This window comes from Drosophila subpulchrella, chromosome 2R (genome assembly GCF_014743375.2).
Source record: "Drosophila subpulchrella strain 33 F10 #4 breed RU33 chromosome 2R, RU_Dsub_v1.1 Primary Assembly, whole genome shotgun sequence".
In the NCBI taxonomy this organism is placed as follows: Eukaryota; Metazoa; Arthropoda; class Insecta; order Diptera; family Drosophilidae; genus Drosophila; species Drosophila subpulchrella.
This window is the reverse complement of record NC_050611.1, coordinates 21,629,893-21,651,761: the sequence shown is the minus strand read 5'-3', so window position 1 is coordinate 21,651,761 and position 21,869 is coordinate 21,629,893. Positions and strand designations below refer to the sequence as shown.

Sequence of the window (21,869 nt, the reverse complement as noted above, 5' to 3'; positions counted from 1 at the left end):
GAGCCGGATTGGGAACAGGGTTGATCCGCTGATGCTGCAGGAATCCCTCAGCATCCTGGCAGTGGCTGGACATGGCTTCTCCAACTGTTCCTTAGCGGGCGCCCTATTTTCCTCCTTCCTGTCAAAGGCAGCGCGTCCTCCAGCTCCGCTTAAGCTGCCAAGTAGCTGGTGGTTATGGTGTACGGAGTCCTAATGGAGAGGTCTTCGGAGATCATATTACTGGTGGTTCTGCTGAAAAGATACTTTTATTAGTAAAACGCAACCAAATTATTTTGGCTAGATCTTACTTTCTTTGCCAGGACACGCCCGGCAGGATGTCCATGTAGAGAGCGAAGTCCCACTCGGCATGTTCCTTCCCACTGGGATTCTGTAGTGGATCTCCTCCAGCACTTCAACTATTCTGCGGATTTGCCCCTGTTGTGGTATTGCTTCCTGTCGGTCAAATCCCACAATAATGGGCAATAGCTTGGATTAGGCGTCCTTTTCCATCTGCACTGACCTCCTTTAACCGTTTTTGGGGTTTTTCTTCCATTTAAAATTTTTAAATTCCCCACCGCTTCTGCACGAACACCGCCAAAGATTAAATTTCTTATTCTTTGGGACGCGGCTAACGGCGTTCATCGAAAATTCACTCCCGATATCTGGTATTTTTTCTGGTATTTCCTTAGCTCATCTGAGTACCACGCTGAAAAACAGACCCGACGAAAACCTTTAGCCGCCTGTTTGCCTCTCGCTCACTCCTATGGTTAGCTCGCGGTTTTCGTCGATGTGAGTACTAGGCTTTAAACAAAACAAATCATTGACAAAAAAAGTGCTAGAAAAAGACAAACTACACCACTGACATTATAAGACATTGTATTTTATATAACGCAATGATTTTTATTATTATTATTTTATTATTGAGGAACAAATTAACTTTTTTTATTTATAATAATAATAATAATATAAATTTGGGTAATATTCTAGATTAGAGGACTCACGCCCGAAATTCGCTAAAATATTATCCTCGATGGAACTTATTTAAAAAATTTAATAATTTTAAAACAATTTATTAAAGAATAATTACTTTGATTGAACATATGAGAAAAGCACCCTTGTTTTTTTATAGAAAAACCGGGAACCTTGAAATTCAATTACAAGAGAACCATGTCCGACCGCCAAGTTCTTCTTATACGTAAATTCTTAAGTAATCGCGGTCTATCGAGGATAATTTTTTCGCAAATTATGGGGGTGAGTCCCCTAATCTAGAGTATTACCTAAATATGTACCACATGTTTTTAGTTCCGATATTATGACAACTAATTACAGCTGCTTAAAAATAACACAGGAGCCACTTTTTATTGACTTTTTAACAGTTGAGACTGCTTGGACTGTTAAAAGGTTAGGGAATACCCATAATATAAATGTTACGGGGATTAGTTGCCTTGTTGAAATATACCAAACATTTTACGAAACATACCAATTTATAGCCGTGACTAGAACCAACACTGTTCCATAAAAACAAACACATTTTGGCGGCCTTTCTGTTTACCTTTTTTATTGTGCCAAATCAAACAAATAATGTCTATAACGCTGGATTTTAATGGCAAGAACCTGGCCAAGAGCAAACAGTTGGACCTACACTACTTGCCGGCTAAAATAGACGGCGATGGCGAGGCGAATGTGGAGCAATACTTCAACAACTACACAAGGGAAGCAACCGAATTTGGTAGTGGAATCCTGACGAACGCTCTACGCGGGTACCCTTTGGTGGGGGAGCAGCTGAAAGTGCCCGAAGGATACCGCGGACTGGTTCTCCAGGAAACGGAGAAGCCCATTAGCGAATCCTCCGACAGGCAGCTGCGTCTTACAGGAGTTTTCGGAGACTTTACCTACTGGAACTACGACAAAGTGCCCTCCAATGGCGATGCCTACCGACAGGCGCTCCTCCTGGCCGATGTGGCCCAAGCTGTACGTTATTCTAGCCGCCTAGAATATCTATAATGACCTATTTTTAATCCACAGTTGTCGCAGCCTATCACCGAACAGGATTTGGAGGCGGAAATCGCTCGGAACAAGGAAAACGCCAAGAAAAGCCCTTAGTTTTTAGTCGCGCTCACAGCGTTTTATTTAGTTCTTCAAAATCTAATCCAATACATATGTATCTTTACAATTCGTACACTTAATCTGGTAAAAAAGGGATGTCGGTATATAAATAGGTGATGCTGATTCACTCGTCGGCGTCCTCGAATCTCTCATCATCGTCGTCCAGGCTGAGATTCTGGACGCCGTTCCGTCCCAGCGTCAGGGCGTCATCCTCCTCCATGGCCTCGTCGTTCAAGCCACCGGCATCCTGCATGGGATCGCTGTCCTCCGAGTCGCTGTCCGCCGAGTCCGGATGCAGTGCCTGGCAAGTGGTCATGGCGCTGTACATGGTGTCCACGGTGTGGATGTCGTCCGGCAGCAGCCAGCACTCTGTGACCTCCTCGAACTGCTCGTCCACGGCGTCCTCAAAATTATCGTCATCCTCATGCTCATCGCTCCCATTTCCTTCGTCCACGTCGGCGTCTGGACCCCCGCCATTCTGGCCATTAACCGCCGGCTGCGGAGGATCTCCGTAGACGCCGTTCCACTCCACTTTGTGGTCCAACATGAAGTAGATGCACTTCCTCGGGTTCGAGGAGATGCCGTGCAGGCTCACCTGCTTCCACTCGATGGATATGCCCTCCGGCTGGTCAGTTGGCTGCCAGGATAGCGTACTAAAAGCGGAAAATATCGGTTGCTTGGGTCTAGCTATCAGGAAATAACAATTGCAAACGCCGGCAAAGGTCTGCAGTACTCACTTTTGGGCAATGTAAATCGTGCCCTCGCCCACCACCTTGTCGCCCAGTTTGAGCTTGATGTTGTTGGCCGTATACAGAAGGCCGTGTTCGGGCGGCGAAACACGCATAATAAGCACCATTTTAATACAATTTTATAGAGTAATTGTAAAAAGCGCGATCAAACAACAGTTTTGCCAAAGCTCCAGTCCTTTCCAGCACTGTTTTTATGTCTGCCGTTGAAAGTCTGGCAACGCTCACACTAAGTTTAAAAGTTCATGTTTTACTTAATTTGTGCCCTTATTAATATTTTGTAAGTAAAAGAAAGTTAATAAATATTTAAATAGTAAATAAGAAAGCATGTCAAATTCTTTAACAGTTACAAATTTTTCGGTCTGGCAGCGCTCTGTTCAATTTTTCACCTTTGAAAACAAAATCTCCGCCACAGGTGTTTTAAGTGAAAATCTTATTTATAAATGTTCTAAAAATGCCTAAGAGTATTGGAGAGCGTCCCAAGGCGGTTAAAAAAGGTATAAACTAACAAATCTAGTGTGCTACCAGATCAGCTTGTAGATATCGGAAAAAACATCGATGTCCGCATCGATGTTTTATGAACATCACTAGTTCGGTGGCGTCTCGTTTAATTTTCAATTTCAGCAGTTAAAATCCGCGATAAATGTGATAAATGCTGAATTACGTGCTCGGGCAACAAACCTTCGAGGATTATACATTTCTAGCAACAAAATCGCCACAGGCGGAAGTGAAAGGAGTAGCCTTCGGCTTTTCCAAACGAACTTGTCATTGTCCTTCCCAACGTTGTTGTTGTTGTTTTCCTATAATCGCTGTCAGTCGTTGTTGTGGTTGCTCGTGGGTAACTACAGTGTTTACTCGGTAGTGTCGACGGCTTACAAGGCAAGCACCATGGACACTGACCATGCGAACCTAAATGACTTCAGGGATCGCGATCTGGCCACGCGCATGCGCCGCTGCAATTACGAAAAGTACAAATCCCTGGTGCGCATGCACTTGTCCTTTGAACTGGAGCTGAATACGGATGAGTAAGAGGATCAAGAGGACCTGCATATCACCATTATTAAATAACTCCCCTTCACAGGTTCGATCTCCCCTGTCACGAGATCGTCTACGAGGACAAGGGCAAGCTGAAGAAGTGGAACCGCTTGTCCAAAAAACATCGCCTGGGCCACGGAGCATCAGCTGCCACATCCTGTGCCGCCGGCTCTGGCAGCAAATCCGTGGGCAATAGTCCCACAGAGACACTGCAGCAGCAAATTGACCCTGGATTCCTGATGCACCTTCAAGAGCTCAAGGAGTTCCTCATGCTGGAGAAGAGTATGTACATATAGACATCCCATAATGAAGGTTTTTCAAATTATATTCTTATATAAACTAGATCTCACCCAGGAGGGACTGTTCCGCAAGGCCGGAGCCGTGTCCCGGCAAAACGAACTTCGGATGCACATCCAGCACGACAAACCACTAAATTTAGAACAGGCTGGCTTCTCGGCCCACGACTGCGCCACCGTTTTCAAGGGATTCCTTTCGGAGCTGCCAGAACCCCTACTCACAGACGCCCACTATCCAGCCCATCTCCAGATAGCCCCGCTCTGCCAGGCGCTCAATGGTCAAGTGGCAGCCACCGCCGAGCGACAGCGTCACCTGCTCAACTCGGTGCAGCTGCTGCTCCTGCTTTTGCCCGAAGAACATCGCGAACTCCTGCAGCACATCATCGAAATGCTGCATGCCGTGGCCCAGCACGAGAAGAGCAACAAGATGAGCGCCGAGAATTTGGCCACTTTGTTTACGCCCCATCTGATCTGCCCCAGGCAACTGCCGCCGGAGGTGCTGCACTACCAGGCCAAGAAGATGGCCAGCATCGTGACCTACATGATCGTCCGCGGACTTGACATCTTCGAGGTGCCCGGCAAGCTGTCTACAGACATCCGGGCGTACTTTCTCGAGCGCAAACGAAAGAAAACCATGTCGCCGGAACAAACGCTCGACGAGTCCATCTCGGACGTCTCGACGGTCAACACGGTGTACACTTTTGTAGACCGCGCCGCCACTGCAGCGGCCACCAATACGAATAATACGGATACGGAGCTGGCGCAGCTTTATGCCCACATCCAGAGCATGCCGGAGTCCTCCAAAAAGCGACGACTGATCAAGCAGTTCAACAAACAAAACGGGCAGGGTAAATTAATTTATATTTACAAGAGAGCCTTTAAGGCCCTAAATACTGGGTCGTATGATTTGAATACTTCTGCTGAATATGGCAAAAGTGATTGGACATAGCTGGCAGAAGTCTTTTAATAATTAAATTATTTGAATATACTTAAAACTAAGTAATAAAGAATGAATATTACATTTTCATTAATTTCATTTGATTAGGCACACCGTTGCAGCTGGTGGTAATGAATCGACTGAAGAACAACGAGGCCACTCGGAGTGCCAAGTCTTTGGGCGATTCCATTAAGAAGCACATTTTCCACAAGAGTCTCATGTCACGCACTCCGAAGAGAGTGCCTCCTAGCTTCCATATGGCTGGAGGACCCGAGGTAAGTCGTCTATTTGGGTATTTGGGCTATGCATACCTTTTGTGATTCTTGACTAACCGCATGTCTTCTCATCCATCGCATGGTCATCGCCCCAGACGCCAAATATGTCGCATGTGAAACCGCCCAAGATGCGGGTGCTTTTCCAGAGTCCCACGCCACCCACTCCCACCTCATCGACCATCACCAGCGTCACCCTGGCCACTAACCCCCGGCATCAGCTTCAGAAATCCATCTCATCAGCGTCCCTCAAGATCGAGTCCTCGTCCTCGGACAGCAGTTCCAGCTGTCCGGCCAGCGGTAGCATCTCGGCTCCAGTTAGTCGTCAGCAATCCAAGGAATCGCCTTCGTGCGGAGTTGCTGTTGTCCCCGGCCAGGATCTGGATGAGATCAATGCCGATTGCTGTGTCACACCATTGAAGATTATGTCAGCGGTTGCCAAGCAGCTAATTGACAAGAAGAGTGTGGCCTGGGACGAGCACCGACTGCTAGAGGTTGAGGAGTACTCGAATCCCTCCACGCCCGTCCAGCAATCGTCGCGTTACAAGTCGGAGCCTAATCTCTCGAGTATCCTGCCGCAGGTGGACGCCGAGGAGGAGGACGACGGTGCACTAACGCCCATTGTAGAGGGCCGCAGCACCATGCCAGCGAGCAGCCACCACATGGGCAGATCGATAACCCGCAAGTTGATGAAGGGCGTCAGCATGGGCAATCTCAGATTTCCCTTCAGCACGCCGGAGACGACTAAACGGCTGGTGCGCAGTGTGTCGGCCACGTTGAGAAGACGTCACAGTGGCGAAGAGGGCAAACACTGCCCATCTGCAGCGGATGCACCGCTGCTAGAGGATGTGGATGACAGCGATGAAGAGGACGTCCATCATGTTGAGGTGGACGAGGAGGACGACGATACGCTGTCGGAGAATAATGGCAGCTCCAATGAACTGCCCGCCATGAATCTGGGCTATCGACAGATCCTTCAGAGCAGCGTCTACCGCAACATGGATCTCATCACGAGCACACCTGCTCTCCACATGGGGCGGCGTTCCATGTCGCCCATCACCAAGTCCACTCAACGCATGCCCAAGGCGATGCAGGTACGAGAAAAGCCCATTAACTGCTTTAGTTTACTGATAAGACAAATCGTAATCAACAACTGGCCCTAGAAAATATCGCTATCTATCTAAATTAAGTACTCCCTTCTTAGTGTAACTATCCTTTTTGTTTTGTTGACCTTTTTTAGGAATCAATTATGACTCCTCGCTCCCGAAAACCCGTGATGCTGCTGACCGCCTTGGCTGGCAATGGCGACAAGCAGCTGAACCTGAGCTTTGCCGAGCAAGAGGAGCAGGATTCGATTGGAGGCACACCCACGAAGCAGCTGGAACCGCCTTCGCTGCACAGTGAGGATGCGACTTCTCTTGGAGGATATGCTGATATCATTGGGCAGCAGCAGAGTTTTGCCCTCTTTAACTCCAGACAGCGCACCACAAGCAGCAGCACCAGCAACGAAGACTCAAAGCCCTCGAATGCCTTGTCCAGTGATTTCAAGTGAGTGTGGATGGGAGGTCTGGTATGGCAAAGGTCCTTACACTTAGTTTTTTTCCCCAGGGAATACTTGCTAACACGCAGCGTGCTAACCGCCAGTCCGACGGACTTATCGTTTGCCAGTCGCTCGGATGACTTCGGCGGAGCCAGCACAACGCAGGACATCGACGACTTGGACGAGTCTGATCTGAGTCCCAGCCTCCTCTACTGCCTGGACGGGAATGAGCCCACTTTGGCCTCACCCTTCGGCAACAGCAACGGTAGAAAGCGATCGGCGGGCACGCCCTTAAAATCTACATTGATTACCAACCTTGATGCGGATAACAAGGAGAACATGGAGAACCTCCAGGAGGAGCACTCGCGCACCAAAAAGCTTCTTATTACTTCTCCCGAGGAGTATCCGGGCGAAACGGCCCTCTAGCTTTAAGTCAATTCTGTCGCCCCTAGCTATTTTCATATACTAACGTTAAAACCGTTGTACGGTTTTAAAAAATCATCTCTCTTTAAAATGCTAAAAGAAACAAGATTGCTTCCGTGAAAAAATGTTTTCGTAATGACACATTCTCTCGTTTTAACTTGGCCGCGCTCTAAAAGTTTAGCTTAAGATCTTACATTTTAAATGCATGCCTTTACCCATTATAAAGATACATATATAATTATATATAATCGGAAACTAAGTTGTTTTTTATTGCAAGGATTAAAGGTGTTAAAGAATTGCAAGCTTTGTGGGGGGTTGGTGAGTGATTAAACCGATAAAGTAGTTGAATAATACTTTTTGAAGTACTTGTGATAGTATAGTGGAATTATTGAAAAGTAGGTAAGTGGGTATAATATTGTGCAATTTCAAGGTGGAAGGAACAAATTTTTAGCAGCAGGTACAAATTATTTCCAATGTCTTGAAATTGGAATTTTCTTACAATACATTTTAGGACAACTGTCCCAAAATGCGGGTAACGTTTTCCAACACAAATCAAGCATCCGGCCAAACGCTAGGCAACACTGTCATTTACCGTAACAGCTGTTTTTTGTTGATACTTTTGAGAAAACATTTTCCCTCGAAAATTACACTTTATTTCGACATTCAAGCGCAAGAAGTGACCAAAACCAACGAAATGGGAACCTGGGTGCTGGAGGTGGCCAAGATGGGCATGTACATGGCCTTCCCCGTGACGCTGTTCCACCTGTTCAACCAGCCTGAATATTTCGAGGAGTGGGTGACCAAGAAGAAGCGGGAGCTCTATCCGCCGGAGAGCAAGAGCCACCACGAGGAGCTGCAGCGGGCGATACGGGAGCACCACGCCCAGCACGACGCCAAAATGATGAGGGCCATGGAGGAGGCCGAGGGCAAGAAGAAGTAGATGATACAGTATGCCACCAATCCAGGCACTAATCCCTCGTTATATAACCGGGGGCAAGCAAACAAAACAACCGATGCTCCGGATGGATGTGACTAACCGCCCTGTAACGACGTAATAAAGACTTGTATTCAACCGAAAAACACACTCGAATCCCCATAAGTGTTTACCACTGTAAATCATCAGGAAATAACTATGATGCGGCTCCAGGGGATACTTGAAATGCATTTGGAGTCCCTTATCCATTATCTGGCGAAAACAATTCGATTGCAGGCCAAGAGCACTTGGTGTGGGGTGGCTATGGCTTGATAAGGCCATTACATGAGCATTGACATGGTTGCAAGTGGGACAGAGTCCCAAGCCCGCAAGGAGAGAGGGCTACTTGAAAACGAGTTATTCTGTCGGTTATTATCACCTATCATTCGGTGGTAATCGCTTATCTGCAGCCGAGCCCGCGCTCCACTCCCACTCGCCATCCCCCCATCCGTCCTATCTGAACCGAGGACTCCTCGATTCCATTCCGATGGGCCATCAATGGGCATATTCGCTGATAACCGATAGCGCCGCTTGACCGCCAGATGACCGTTGCGACAGTACAGGTATTCGGTGATTTTGTCACACTTTGGGGTCCAATCCGAATCGATCTATTGGGGGATTTCTCTACATGTGTTTTCGGCGTGATGCGATGTTATTTGAGCTGCGACAAAGATTAGATGCACTCCCTCCGATTTACGCTCATTCAATTATTTCCTAGGGTTCTGTCTCCGTTATTATCTGCTTTTCACACGGCAGCGCCGATCCAATTGTGTCGTAAATAACAAACTACCGGAAGCAATTGGACTTAATCAAGCCGAAGATAGGTTACTCTCAATGAGATTTGTCATGTTGTATCAGGAACGGAATATTTTTATATTAACCAGGATACTGAAAGTATTATAAAATTAAATTAATAAAATTATCTTAGATTAAACATCTTATTATCTTGTGTTAGCTTTGTTTTGTATTACTTAGTTCTATTATTGGGTACTTAAAATAAAGATTATAATTGTGTCATAAATAACAAAATACCATAAACTTTCGGTCTATCTTTCGGTCAAGTCGAAGGGATGAGATTTGCTCATGCTGTCTTAAGAATAGATTACTTTGAGATTAAATATCTCAATAAATTTTAATAGGTTTATTTATTCCTTGTTAATTCCTATAAACTATATTATGTATTAAACGTAAATGTTATAAATGACTTCTAATTGTTATTGATTTCAATGCGTAATGTTATCATACATACATATGTAATTTTCTAAACTTGGTGTTGTTCAAGACTATAATGCCCGTTGTAAAGTTAAGAAGATTAAATGGTTAAGTGAATATGACACATAAACTCTGTTTTTTACACCTCATAGAAAATTAATAGAGAATGCTAAAGCCAATTTAAATACATTAATATGCACTATCAACAAGCTTATATATTTATGCATCTGTAAAACGTATAATAATAACAACATGTTAACATGATTAACTTATTCATAAAAGTGTTTACTCTTTTCTATCCAGATTTATTTCCAGTACTGTCATACCATCCCGTTTATCTGCTTTTTAGTGCGTATTACAAACTATATTTTTCCATTCAGTAAAAGAAATAACAAATACATCTCAATGCAACTACTACTAGAGTAGGTTATTAAAAGAGGTATTTGGAAGTTTTTGTAATTCTCCAAATCAATTCACATTCCCACAAATTAAAGATGATGGAGCAGTTTTTGTGGAACTCTTCCGATTCGGGGGGACTCCCTGGACCACTTGGACCCACCCAAATTCCACACCAATCTCAATCCGAAGGGCTAGTGGACATACTTCCCCGCAGGGCATAATCGGCGAATGGGTATTGTTACGGAAACACTCGATTGCTCTTATAACGACATGTGTTGTTGGCGGAGGCGGGCTTTTAATTAGCTGCTTCGGCTTTCAACTGATTTTGGGCGCTTTCAGTGACGCTGTGCCGAGCTGCGCTGTGCCTCCTATCATCATCCATCACCTGGTGTGGGGAAGCGAAACTATTGGGATCTGATTTACGACTATGACTTGCAGTGCTTGACTTCTCGGTCGACGTCGCTGCTTTAGTTATCGCATGGAAGGCGATTTTTCCAGCGGAATAACGGTCGCGTGGCGAATTCAGTTCAATCCCGGCAATCGAGAAGAGAGCACCTAGTAGTAATAGTAGCCCAAAAGTTCCCAAGCTAGCCATCATTATGTCCAAGGGATCGGTATTGCCGCAATATATTGCCGGCTTGTCGGCCAGCTTTGGAGCCCTCTGCATGGGAGCCTCCATCGGTTGGTCCTCGCCGGTGGAGAATATGATTTCGGTGGAATCGGACTATGGATTTCCGATCACCTCCAGTGAATTCGGCTGGGTATCCTCGCTTTTGACCCTGGGCGCCACGGTGATCTGCATTCCAATTGGCTTCGCCATTGATTGGATCGGCCGCAGACCCACTATGTTGGCTCTGATTCCACCCTATATGGTTGGCTGGGTGCTGATGTTGTTCGCCAATAACGTGACCATGCTGTACTTCGGCCGATTCATCCTGGGCATGTGTGGAGGAGCCTTTTGTGTGACTGCGCCCATGTATTGTACGGAAATCTGTACGACGGCTTTGAGAGGAACGATAGGCGCCTTCTTCCAGCTGCTGATTGTGTCGGGCGTGTTGTACGGGTACTTGGTAGGAGCCTTCCTGCCCCTGCTCACCATCAACATCCTGTGCGCCATCCTGCCCCTGGTCTTCGCCACCATCCACTTCTTCATGCCCGAATCCCCCGTCTACCTGGCCATGAAGGGGCGCAACGAAGATGCCGCTAAGGCTCTGCAGTGGCTCCGTGGCAAGGATGCAGAAATCGATGACGAGCTTAAGGAGATCCTGGAGGAGTCCCAGAAGCAGAGTGATCAGCCCAAGGTTAGTAAACCGATCAAGACCTAAAACCCATGAAAATTCCAAGTCAATCGTTTTTGAGTTACGTTTTTAAAATCACAAAGCAAGCAAAAATGTCCCAAAGATATTTATTTATTTATCAAGAAATGTTTATAAAACAAATTATATTTTATTTTCAGAAAAGTGTTTCAAATATTCAGAAAACATTTTCGATAGTTTTGAAATTGTTAAAAAAACGGAATCCAAGTATTAAGTGTACAGGGACCAAATACATTTTCTAAAGAATATTTATCATAATTATATGATATTATTATATTATATAATATTATATTTCCCTCTAATGTTCAGAGCTCCAAACGACCTAGATTACAAGGCGAGTGGATAGTTTGATTACAGGGTTCCGTTGTTTTGACAGTTTGATTACGGCTAATAAAAATACGTTCCCGGTTACCATAATCGATTAGTATACGTATTGTATGTATTTAAAAGATACTACTTATCATTGCTAGGAAACACTTTGATTTGGTTGGGTTTTCGTAATCTTATGAATGAGATTCCGAAAAGATAATAAAAAAGAAACCGGCTAAAACTAACCTGGTTTTTTTTTTTATTTGCAGGTCAACATTTTAGTCGCCCTTCGCCGCCCCATCGTCTTGAAGGGTCTTCTGATCGCAGTGCTCCTGCAGGTGTTCCAACAGTGGACGGGAATCAACGCCATCCTCTTCTACTCCACCTCCATTTTCGAGGACACGGGCTCCGGTCTGAGTGGCAGCGATGCCACACTCATCATTGGCGTCACCCAGGTGACCAGCACTCTAGTGGGCGTGGCTATCATCGATAAGGCTGGTCGCCGGGTCCTACTCCTGATCTCCGGCATCCTGATGGCCGTGACCACTGCCCTGATGGGCGTCTACTTCCAGCTGAGCGAGAGCGATCCGGGTTCGATGGACAACTATGGTTGGCTGCCGATCAGCAGCATCTGCGTCTTCATCGTCTTCTTCTCGATCGGATTCGGACCGGTGCCCTGGCTGGTGATGGCGGAACTCTTCGCGGAGGACGTGAAGAGTGTGGCGGGATCTATTGCCGGCACCAGCAACTGGCTGTCGGCCTTCATGGTCACGCTGCTCTTCCCGATCCTCAAGACCTCCATTGGGCCGGGACCCACGTTCTGGATCTTCACCGTGATCGCGGTCCTTGCCTTCCTCTACTCGCTCTTCTTCGTGCCGGAGACCAAGGGCAAGACGATAATCGAGATCCAGCACATGTTGGCCGGCGGAAAGGTGGACAAGAGCCAGGACAAGAGCGAGACGTGAGGAAGTATTAGTGAGAAAGTCTTAGCCATAGTGATACCCTTTTCATGTTCTCTTTAAGCAAAATAAGGAAAAGTTGTGTGTAAGATGTGACTATTATAACCAATAAAGTGAAGATTGTTTTCAAATAATTATATGGTTGTGTTTGGGTTCATAAGCTGGTTTTCGTAATTTTCCATTTGTTGATAATTGAGTACTCTAGCCAACCAGAAAATCAATCTTTTATTTTGATAAGATACAATTTTATTAGTATTGCGTCATAAATTCGGTAGTACAGATTGTAAGGTATATACTAAATATTTAGCCCTTGAGTAACATGGAATTTTAGTTTATAGATTTAATTAATTAGTATCCTTAACCCAAAAGTATGCAACTAAAGACATAGTTCTGAAATAAAAAATTGCTGGTGACCTAGAAAATACTTATCAGTCCTGTTTTTCTTTACTCTGCAATACGTAATCCCAATCAGTTTTGGGTTTCTGTTTTACCCTGCAGTAAAACAAAATCATTTTTAGTATTAGCGAACAATAGTTAATAGCATTAGTTATATTTGATTTCAATTAGGATTAAAGTGATAAGAATGAATAATCAAACAACTTGATGTTTTCCCGCCCAGCATAGTGTGACCAGTGCGTTGCGGAAACATAATTCTCAAGACGTAGTTATATTTGATTTCAATTAGGATTAAAGTGATAAGAATGAATAATCAAACAACTTGATGTTTTCCCGCCCAGCATAGTGTGACCAGTGCGTTGCGGAAACATAATTCTCAAGACGTAGTTATATTTGATTTCAATTAGGATTAAAGTGATAAGAATGAATAATCAAACAACTTGATGTTTTCCCGCCCAGCATAGTGTGACCAGTGCGTTGCGGAAACATAATTCTCAAGACGTAAACATCAAGAAGATCCAGTAAGAACCGCTGGCCACGCTACTGCCGGCCTCTTTTTCTTTGTGTCAAATCGGACTTTATTTTCCGCAATTTTCCGCAGCTTTTCATTTAAGAAGTGTAATTTCGGGAATAGAGACTCCGGGGAACCGAGTTCTTAAGCAAGTGTCGGGAAAAGGAAGATACCTATTTTTGGTTAGCTAATTTGGAGCGATACCGAAGCGGAAACGTAAAACCCTAGCATCCAATAAACGAAAACCGGTGAATCCCAAGAATTGCGAGACGGGGCACACACACCCTGGTGATAAGGAATCCATTTCGATCTCGCCACGTCAGCAATATCAGCCAAGACGTTAGTCTGAGAAAAGATTTCTAGACCAACGCATCAGATTATTTTTTGCAAGCTAGCAGGCAGGATCTAAGATATTTAGTGCTACGTCATGACAGATAGTAATAATTTGGAGGCCACCGAAATAAAGGTGAGGTCTTTGGTCCTGATATGTATTTGCAAACAAATAAAAAAATAAAATTCCTAACCAGGCTCGCGATTATCAACTGCGGCTCGTGGATTATATTACCAAGCACAATGGCATTATCTACTTGCCCACAGGCTCCGGGAAAACCTACGTGGCCATCCTGGCCCTCAAGCGTTTTTCCAAGGACATGGACAAGTGAGTTCCCAATATAAATCACTTTTAGTTGCATTCGATTAAGTTGCGATTTCAAGACCCCTAGAAAATGGCGGAAAGCGGGCGTTGTTTATCTGCAACACCGTGGAACTGGCCCGTCAACAGGCGGTGGCCGTCAAGAAGTACACAAACTTTAAGGTCGGTTTCTTTGTGGGCGAACAGGGCGTGGACGACTGGACGCGCGACCAATGGACTGGTGAAATTCGAGATCACCAAGTAAGTACTTCATACATCAATGGGGTGCAGGGTGGGGGGCAATGACGTGTCCCTCTGGGACACAGTTCCACTTATGATCACGTACGAAATACTTATGTATACATACACATTTGAAACGACCCCATGCGACACTTGAGTTTATAGTACCTAAAATTTAGGATCAGCATTTTTAAGGGCCCTGGCATCCGGTGTCAATGAGTCGTTACCACATATACATTAATTACATATTATGTAATACACATACAATTGAACAATTCTTACTTGTTTTTTTTAGATGTTAACCAATATTTTTCACTTCGTAGGCTTTCTTTTAAGTTGACCAACTTTAAACCCTTTCATTGGGATCACACTACTCGTCAGAGATAGGTGTCGGTAATGGGAATTGCATTGTACAACTTTTAAAATACTGATTATGAAATATAAACGTAGCCTTGATGATTTTGCAAAAGTATTTTTGGAAGGATTTTTAAAATATTTCAAAAAATATCCCTAAGAACAACTAAGAAAGCTTTTTATCTCATAATCTTAAACAATGTAATTCTTTAGGTTTTGGTGGGCACGGCTCAGGTCATCCTGGACTTGTTCACCCAGCGGCACATGGATCTGAGCTCCATTAGCATTGTAATTATAGACGAGTGCCACCACGGCACAGGTCACCATCCATTTCATGAGTTCATGCGGCTGTTCCTCTGCGTTGACCGGAATTTGGCGTTGCCTCGCGTAGTGGGCCTCACCGGAGTCCTGATCAAGGGTAATGAGATTAAACAGGTGGCCAAGAAGCTCAAGGAGCTGGAGACCACGTATCGGGGAAACATAATTACCGTGTCGGACACCAAGGAGCTGGAAAACGTGATGCTGTAAGAGATGCTGAGTGCTCTTCCTTTCAGAAACTCTCACACTACTCTTTTTTCTAGCTACTCAACAAAGCCGAAGGAGTACCTGCTCACGTATCCAAATCAGACCCAGGTGTTTCTAATCACCCAGTCTATACAGTCACAGATTCAGAAATTCTTCGCGTCCTTGGACCTCATGGACATTGGCACTCAACCGGTTCGGAGGTCGAAGTCCTTGCAAAACCAGCGGGACCCGCAGAAAAAGGGCACGGTGAAGCAGTTGTTCAACGACTTCCTGTTTCAGCTGGACCAGTACGGCATCTACGCGGCATCAATAGCCATCGTGTCGCTGATTGTCGAATTCGAGGTGAAGAAACGTCAGGCGGAGACGCTGAGCCTGAAGCTAATGCACCGGACGGCCATTTCCTTGTGCGAAAGCATCCGGCATACGCTGGTCCATAAGCTGCGTGACTTGGTGGACGACGACGAAGATCTCGATGATAAGACCAACACCGAAGAGACCATCATGAACTTTTCCACCCCGAAGGTGCAGCGCTTCCTGCAGTACCTAAAGATCACCTTCGCCAACAAGGACCCCAAGGATATCTGTTGCCTGGTCTTCGTCGAACGGCGCTACACCTGCAAGTGCATTTACGGCCTGCTGCTGAACTACATCGAATCCACGCCGGAGCTGCGGAATGTCCTGACGCCCCAGTTCATGGTGGGTCGCAACTCCATCTCCCCGGATTTTGAAAGCGTTTTGGAGCGAAAGTGGCTGAAATCGGTAGGTAAAGGGGATAACATGCATATGTGATTTTTTCGGTATTTGCTTTTCCTGCAGGCTATTCAGCAATTCCGGGAGGGAGACGCCAATCTCATGGTCTGCTCAAGCGTCCTGGAAGAGGGCATCGATGTGCAGGCTTGTAATTATGTCTTGATTCTGGATCCGCTCAAGACCTTCAACATGTATGTGCAGACAAAGGGTCGGGCTCGATCCAAGGATGCCAGTTTCGTGTTGTTTTCCTCGGAGATGGACAAGGCCAAAACATCCCAGCAGATCTGTCAGTATCGCGAGGCCCATGCTGATATTGCTGCTTATCTGAAGGATCGAGTTTTGGAGCGTACTGAGCCGGAAATGTACGAGATCAAACAGCACTTCCAGGACATCATACCGCCCTACATAAATGAGCACGGAGCCGTTTTGTTGCCAAGCAGTGGCCTGATTCTGCTCCATCGTTATTGCCAGAGCATGCCTTCGGATGCCTTTGGATTTGTGATTCCCTGGATCAATCTATTGGACGAAGATGGCCGCAAACAAGTTTTCGGTGACTCTGCGAAAGGAAAGCAAGTAATCTCCGTCAATCTTCCGCTGAATTCCAGGCTAAAGAACACGATTTACGTAAGCTACAGAATTAGATGGGATGTGGAGAACTCGAAATATCCTAATTTCCATGATTATTGCAGAGCGATCCCATGGACTGCGTTAAATCCGCCAAGATATCGGCTGCATTCAAGGCATGTAAGCAACTCTACCTACTGGGAGAGCTAAACGAGAGATTCCTACCTATAACGTTGAAGGAACGGGTGGCTGCCATCGCCGACGTTCACTTTGATCACTGGAAGAAGTATGGTGATGATGGTCGGTATTGCTTAAAAAAGACGCTTTAGATCTGTTTACTTACTTTTATGTTCTTTCTTCAGTGACTGCAGCAGTGCGCAAGGAACCGGAGAACAAGATTCGCACCTACAAGACCGACTGTCCGGCGGAGTTCTTCGACGCACGTCCCCGAGTGGGTGAGGTCTGTTTTGCCTACGAGATCTTCTTGGAGCCGCAGTTTGAGTGCTGTGACTACACGGAATACATGTACACAAACCTCCAAACTTCTAGGAATGTTGGTCTACTATTGCGGCACAAGCTTCCCCGTCTGGCAGAGATGCCGCTGTTCAGTAACCAGGGTAAACTGCATGTCCGTGTGGCCGAGGAACCGCTAGAAATAGTCATGCAGAGCGCCGAGCAGCTGGAGCTTCTTCATCAGTTCCACGGCATGGTCTTTCGCGATGTATTAAAAATCTGGCAGCCGTTCTTTGTATTGGATCGTCGCAGCAAGGAGAACTCGTACCTGATAGTTCCTCTCACCGTGGGCGAGGATCGGCGAAAATGCATTGACTGGCCACTGGTGACCGATTTCCAGAGATTGCCCAAAGTACAAAAGTCAAGTGTACAGCAGCGCAAGCAGCAACCTGCTCCCCGTCCCGAGGACTTTGAGGGCAAAATCGTGACCCAGTGGTATGCCAACTATGAGGAGAAGCGCATGCTGGTCACCAAGGTGCATCGGGATCTTACTCCGTTTAGCAGGATGGAGAAGAACCACCATGATAAGTCTTACTACGAATTTACAATGTCCAAGTACAGCAACCACATCGGCGATGTCGTGCACAAAGATCAGTTTCTCATCGAGGTCAGGGAACTCACGGAGCAGCTTAATTTTTATGTCCAACAACGTGGCAAATCCTCCGCTCAGAGCAAGGCCAGAGCCAAGGTGGTTCTAATTCCGGAGCTTTGCTTTCCTTTTGGATTTCCTGGAGATCTCTGGGTTAAGCTGATCTTCCTCCCCAGCATCTTGCGTCGCCTGCACTTTCTTCTTCATGCGGAGGCACTGCGAAAGCGATTTAATGCCTATTTGGGACTCCAGCACCTTCCCTTGAATGGAGCGGACTACAGGCCCAAGCCACTGGAAATCGATTGGTCTCTTAAGAGGAATGTCGACCCTCTGGGCAATGCCATACCCACGGAGGATGTCGAGGAGCCGCGTGCTCTACTGGAACCCATGCCCACAAAAACTTTGGAGACGGCCGTCGCCAACCTGCATATCGATGACTTCGAGAATCCCTGGCAGCAGTACATGGAGCCCGTAGATCTGTCGCGGAAAATCATGGGCACCTATACCGTGGAGGTTGACTACTACTACAAGTTCACCATGGGTCAGGTGGCCCGGTTGGATAAGATGGAGTTCGAGGATAAGGAGTACTGGGCAGAAAATCAGTTCAAAATGCCCAAGGGTAAAATCTATGGGTGCAGAACTCCGACCAAGGCGAGTGTAAATCTCCAAGCTCTCATGCCTGCGGGTAAGGCTTTTCCGGGAGCAGTTAACCCGCTGCCCATCCTGCAGAAAACCGTATCAAAAGAATATATTACGCCCGTGGAACAGGGAGAATTCCTGGCTGCCATCACCTCCTCGGGCAGCGCGGATGTGTTCGACATGGAGCGCCTGGAGATGCTGGGCGACTCCTTCCTCAAACTGAGTGCCACGCTCTATCTGGCCAACAAGTATCCGGACTGGAACGAGGGCACACTCACGCAAGTCAAGTCCAAGTTGGTGTCCAACCGGAATCTGCTCTACTGCCTGAGTGACACGGACATACCCAGAAAGATCAGCACGATGATATTTACACCCAGATACACGTGGGTTCCGCCCAGTATTAGTTTACCCCAAAATGTGCTGGCCTTGTGGCATGAGAAGCCGGAAATGGCAGAGCTGGTGGGTCCCCACAATCTTCGGGATCTGGCTCTAGGTGAGGAGGAGTCGCTGGTAAAGAGCAACTGCAGCGATCTCAATTACCGCAGCTTTGTTGAGGGTTGTCAATCGAATAAGCATACCCATTATGCTGGCGCAGATTTCTCCGCCGAGGTGAACTTTTGCGTGGGACTCGTAAAGATTGCTGACAAGGTGGTGGCCGATACTTTGGAGGCGCTCCTGGGCGTGATCGTGAAGAATTACGGCCTGCAGCACGCCTTCCGCATGCTGGAGTACTTTGGCATTTGCCAAGCGGACATTGGGAAGCCCCTCACCCAGTTGCTCGATCTCAAATTGGGCGGCAACAAGATGCGGGCAAACACCGCGGAGATCGACGGCTTCCTAATCAACCACCAACATCTGGAGCAGAATCTGGGGTACACTTTCAAAGATCGGGGATATCTGCTGCAGGCGCTTACACATCCCTCTTATCCTACCAATCGCATCACTGGCTGCTACCAGGAGCTAGAGTTCATAGGCGATGCCATCCTGGACTTCCTGATCTCTGCTTATATTTTCGAAAACAATACCAAAATGAATCCTGGCGCCCTCACGGATCTGCGATCCGCTCTGGTTAACAATACGACGCTGGCCTGTATTTGTGTGCGCCACAGACTGCACTTTTTCATCCTGGCGGAGAACTCGATGCTTTCCGAGTCTATATCCAAGTTCGTGCAGTTCCAGGAGAGCCAGGGACACAGGGTCACCAACCATGTGCGCATCCTGCTCGAGGAAGCCGACACTCAGCCCACTTCCTTGGACTTGGATGACGAACTGGATATGGGAGAGTTGAAGGCGGCTTTGAATGCTATCTCTCAGGATGAGAAGGAAAGTGCCCCCCCAATGGGCGACTTTAACATGTCGACGAACGTTGATGTTCCCAAAGCCCTGGGCGATATCCTGGAGGCTCTTATTGCAGCCATCTACCTGGACTGCCGGGATCTGCAACGCACTTGGGAGGTGATTTTCAATTTATTCGAGCCGGAGCTGCAAGAGTTTACGCGCAACGTACCCATCAATCCTATCCGCCAGCTCACCGAGCACAAGCTCGCCAATCCCGTCTTCAGTTCGCCCATCGTCGACCAGGACAAGGTGATGATCAGCTGTCAGTTCACCTGCATGGAGAAGTCCATCAAGGTGTACGGATTTGGCAGCAATAAGAACCAGGCCAAGTTGGCGGCTGCCAAGCATGCCCTCCAGAAGTTGAGTAAATGTGACGCCTAAGATGGTGAGGCATGCAACGCAGTCCAGTTTACCTTCCACTTTTAACTGATTTTTTCGAAACTGCATTGCACATAGTTATCTGGCTTTGAAAAAATCCGTTCCAAGTGGAATGGAAAGCATGCTGTGGGGAAGCTTTTATGAACAATAACTACTTAAGCCAATAAATAATCAATTTTTAAAAATATTTTTTCATTGCATCCCTTTTAAGATGTAATGTAAACTTTTTTTTTAAATTAAAATAATATTTTTACTAGCTATTTCGAACTATAAGTTCTAACTGCTGCTCCATGCAAATTCCAAAATTGTACTTTGCTGTAATTGTTATCTGTTAAATGCGATATATCAGAGTACTCAAAATCAAATATTTTTATACCTTAGGTCCTATAAATAAATGTTACCAAACAATTAAATATCTATGTTTTTGCGTTTTTATTTACCGCGTGCATGCTTGAGTTAGATTTACAATTGGCGACGTCGTCAACGACGAAACGCCACTTATTTACATTAAAAATGCCGAGTGCATTCTCCTCACCCTCCGGATCCGATCCAAGTGCCCATCAGCCATTAAATTTTCGTTGTTCGAGGGCTCTAGTGCTTCACGAATTACAAATTATAGTAAGTAACGTTGGGGCGGGAGACCCGAAATCATGGTTATTATGTTAAAACAAACCGAATAGCGTATGCCTACATTTGGAATGATAAATCTAGCAAGACAAAATACGAACTAAAACAAAGTGGGACACACACAGGTATACAATACAACTAAGGGGGAATGCAAATGGGCATTCCGGGTTGAGATAAAGTAGAGATTAATTTGCTCGCTTATCTATGGATAGCACGAATCGTGCTGTTTAAACGCGACAGGTGCAATCTGGTTTGTTGATGCTGCGCTGTCGCGTCTGCAAGTTGCGCAGGGCAGCTCCGCCGTACTGGATGCCACTTCCAATGCGCTCAGGATCTAGCTCTCCGGTTTCAATCTTGGCCAGGATGGTCTTAGAGCACTTAAGGAAGGCCTCCTCCACATTCTCACCCGTCTTGGCGCTCGTCTCCAAGAAGATAAGCTCTACATGGGCAAACGAATAGTGAGATAAACAAAGGGCCACATCAGCAAAATCAAGAAAACGTACCATTCTCCTGGGCAAAGGTGCTGGCCTCCAGGAAGGTCACATCCCGAGCCTCCTCCAAGTCCTTTTTGTTGCCCACCAAGAGAATCACAATGTTTGGACTGGCCAGGGTACGGGCATCGTTCAGCCAGTTTGTCAGGGCATTGAAAGAGTCCCGCGACGTAGCGTCGTAGACCAGGAGGGCTCCGGCAGCTCCCCGATAGTAGGATCTCGTCACCGAGCGGAATCTCTCCTGTCCAGCGGTGTCCCATATCTGCAGCTTCACCGACTTGCCGCCCACGTTCACAATCCTTGAACCAAACTCCACGCCAATGGTGTGCGAACTGTCGTCTTTGACTAGGACAAATTGCATACAAATATGTATATAATAAATCGATGTGCAAGGGCTAGGATCTAGAACTGGTGGGCTACCAACTTACACTTGCTCTCGATGAAGTGATGCAACAGGCAACTTTTGCCACTGCCAGCGCTGCCGATTATCAGGAACTTGAACAGGTAATCTAGGTGAGTGCACACCACCGGAATTAATTAGTAACAGTCATTAATTAGTTAGTTGTGTGATGACAAACCGTATGTTTCCGACATTGTTTTTGTTTCTCTTCTGCGTAGTTGTCTCCTTTGTTTAGATACTTTGTCCCGTTTCCGGGGTTATCGGATGGCTGGTGCGGATGGGCACCAGAAAGTGCTTAGAAATCAATCGAAATCCGCAATATCTGGCGTTAGCTAGGCCTTTAAACAATTAGCAAACCGAAATGTGTCTTAAAATTTGTGTCTCTGTTCAGGTTAGGAAGGCAGCTGTGAGCAAACGCGAA

General features: G+C 46.3%; 7 protein-coding genes across 7 annotated transcripts; 5 read left to right on the top strand and 2 right to left on the bottom strand.

Annotated features, from left to right (window-relative positions):
* The first annotated feature begins 1,458 nt into the window (after positions 1-1,458).
* Positions 1,459-2,152, top strand: LOC119551890. The gene is made up of 2 exons (XM_037861491.1): positions 1,459-1,950; positions 2,005-2,152. Exons 1-2 carry the CDS (start codon positions 1,561-1,563, stop codon positions 2,080-2,082), a joined length of 468 nt encoding a protein of 155 aa, XP_037717419.1. The 5' UTR covers positions 1,459-1,560; the 3' UTR covers positions 2,083-2,152.
* On the bottom strand, positions 2,079-3,036 carry LOC119549940 (methylosome subunit pICln). Its single transcript, XM_037858322.1, has 2 exons — positions 2,823-3,036; positions 2,079-2,738 (listed from the first exon to the last, which is right to left on the bottom strand). Exons 1-2 carry the CDS (start codon positions 2,939-2,941, stop codon positions 2,210-2,212), a joined length of 648 nt encoding a protein of 215 aa, XP_037714250.1. The 5' UTR covers positions 2,942-3,036; the 3' UTR covers positions 2,079-2,209.
* A 249-nt stretch (positions 3,037-3,285) lies between these two features.
* LOC119551447 (rho GTPase-activating protein 21) lies at positions 3,286-7,576 on the top strand. The gene is made up of 8 exons (XM_037860789.1): positions 3,286-3,318; positions 3,423-3,856; positions 3,913-4,148; positions 4,210-5,010; positions 5,208-5,374; positions 5,470-6,465; positions 6,612-6,919; positions 6,980-7,576. Exons 1-8 carry the CDS (start codon positions 3,286-3,288, stop codon positions 7,335-7,337), a joined length of 3,333 nt encoding a protein of 1,110 aa, XP_037716717.1. The 3' UTR covers positions 7,338-7,576.
* A 335-nt stretch (positions 7,577-7,911) lies between these two features.
* On the top strand, positions 7,912-8,424 carry LOC119550582 (protein PET100 homolog, mitochondrial). The gene has a single exon (XM_037859376.1). The coding sequence runs from the start codon at positions 8,029-8,031 to the stop codon at positions 8,272-8,274; it is 246 nt and encodes an 81-aa protein (XP_037715304.1). The 5' UTR covers positions 7,912-8,028; the 3' UTR covers positions 8,275-8,424.
* Positions 8,425-10,434: 2,010 nt separating this feature from the next.
* LOC119551580 (facilitated trehalose transporter Tret1-2 homolog) lies at positions 10,435-12,639 on the top strand. The gene is made up of 2 exons (XM_037860982.1): positions 10,435-11,219; positions 11,813-12,639. The coding sequence occupies exons 1-2, from the start codon at positions 10,518-10,520 to the stop codon at positions 12,506-12,508; spliced, it is 1,398 nt and encodes a 465-aa protein (XP_037716910.1). The 5' UTR covers positions 10,435-10,517; the 3' UTR covers positions 12,509-12,639.
* Positions 12,640-13,448: 809 nt separating this feature from the next.
* On the top strand, positions 13,449-20,349 carry LOC119550233 (endoribonuclease Dicer). Its single transcript, XM_037858801.1, has 8 exons — positions 13,449-13,875; positions 13,937-14,067; positions 14,124-14,301; positions 14,848-15,158; positions 15,216-15,918; positions 15,976-16,533; positions 16,599-16,773; positions 16,836-20,349. The coding sequence occupies exons 1-8, from the start codon at positions 13,837-13,839 to the stop codon at positions 19,931-19,933; spliced, it is 5,193 nt and encodes a 1,730-aa protein (XP_037714729.1). The 5' UTR covers positions 13,449-13,836; the 3' UTR covers positions 19,934-20,349.
* Positions 20,348-21,867, bottom strand: LOC119550238 (ras-related protein Rab-4B). Its single transcript, XM_037858808.1, has 4 exons — positions 21,627-21,867; positions 21,477-21,557; positions 21,061-21,393; positions 20,348-20,996 (listed from the first exon to the last, which is right to left on the bottom strand). Exons 1-4 carry the CDS (start codon positions 21,640-21,642, stop codon positions 20,785-20,787), a joined length of 642 nt encoding a protein of 213 aa, XP_037714736.1. The 5' UTR covers positions 21,643-21,867; the 3' UTR covers positions 20,348-20,784.
* Positions 21,868-21,869: the final 2 nt, after the last annotated feature.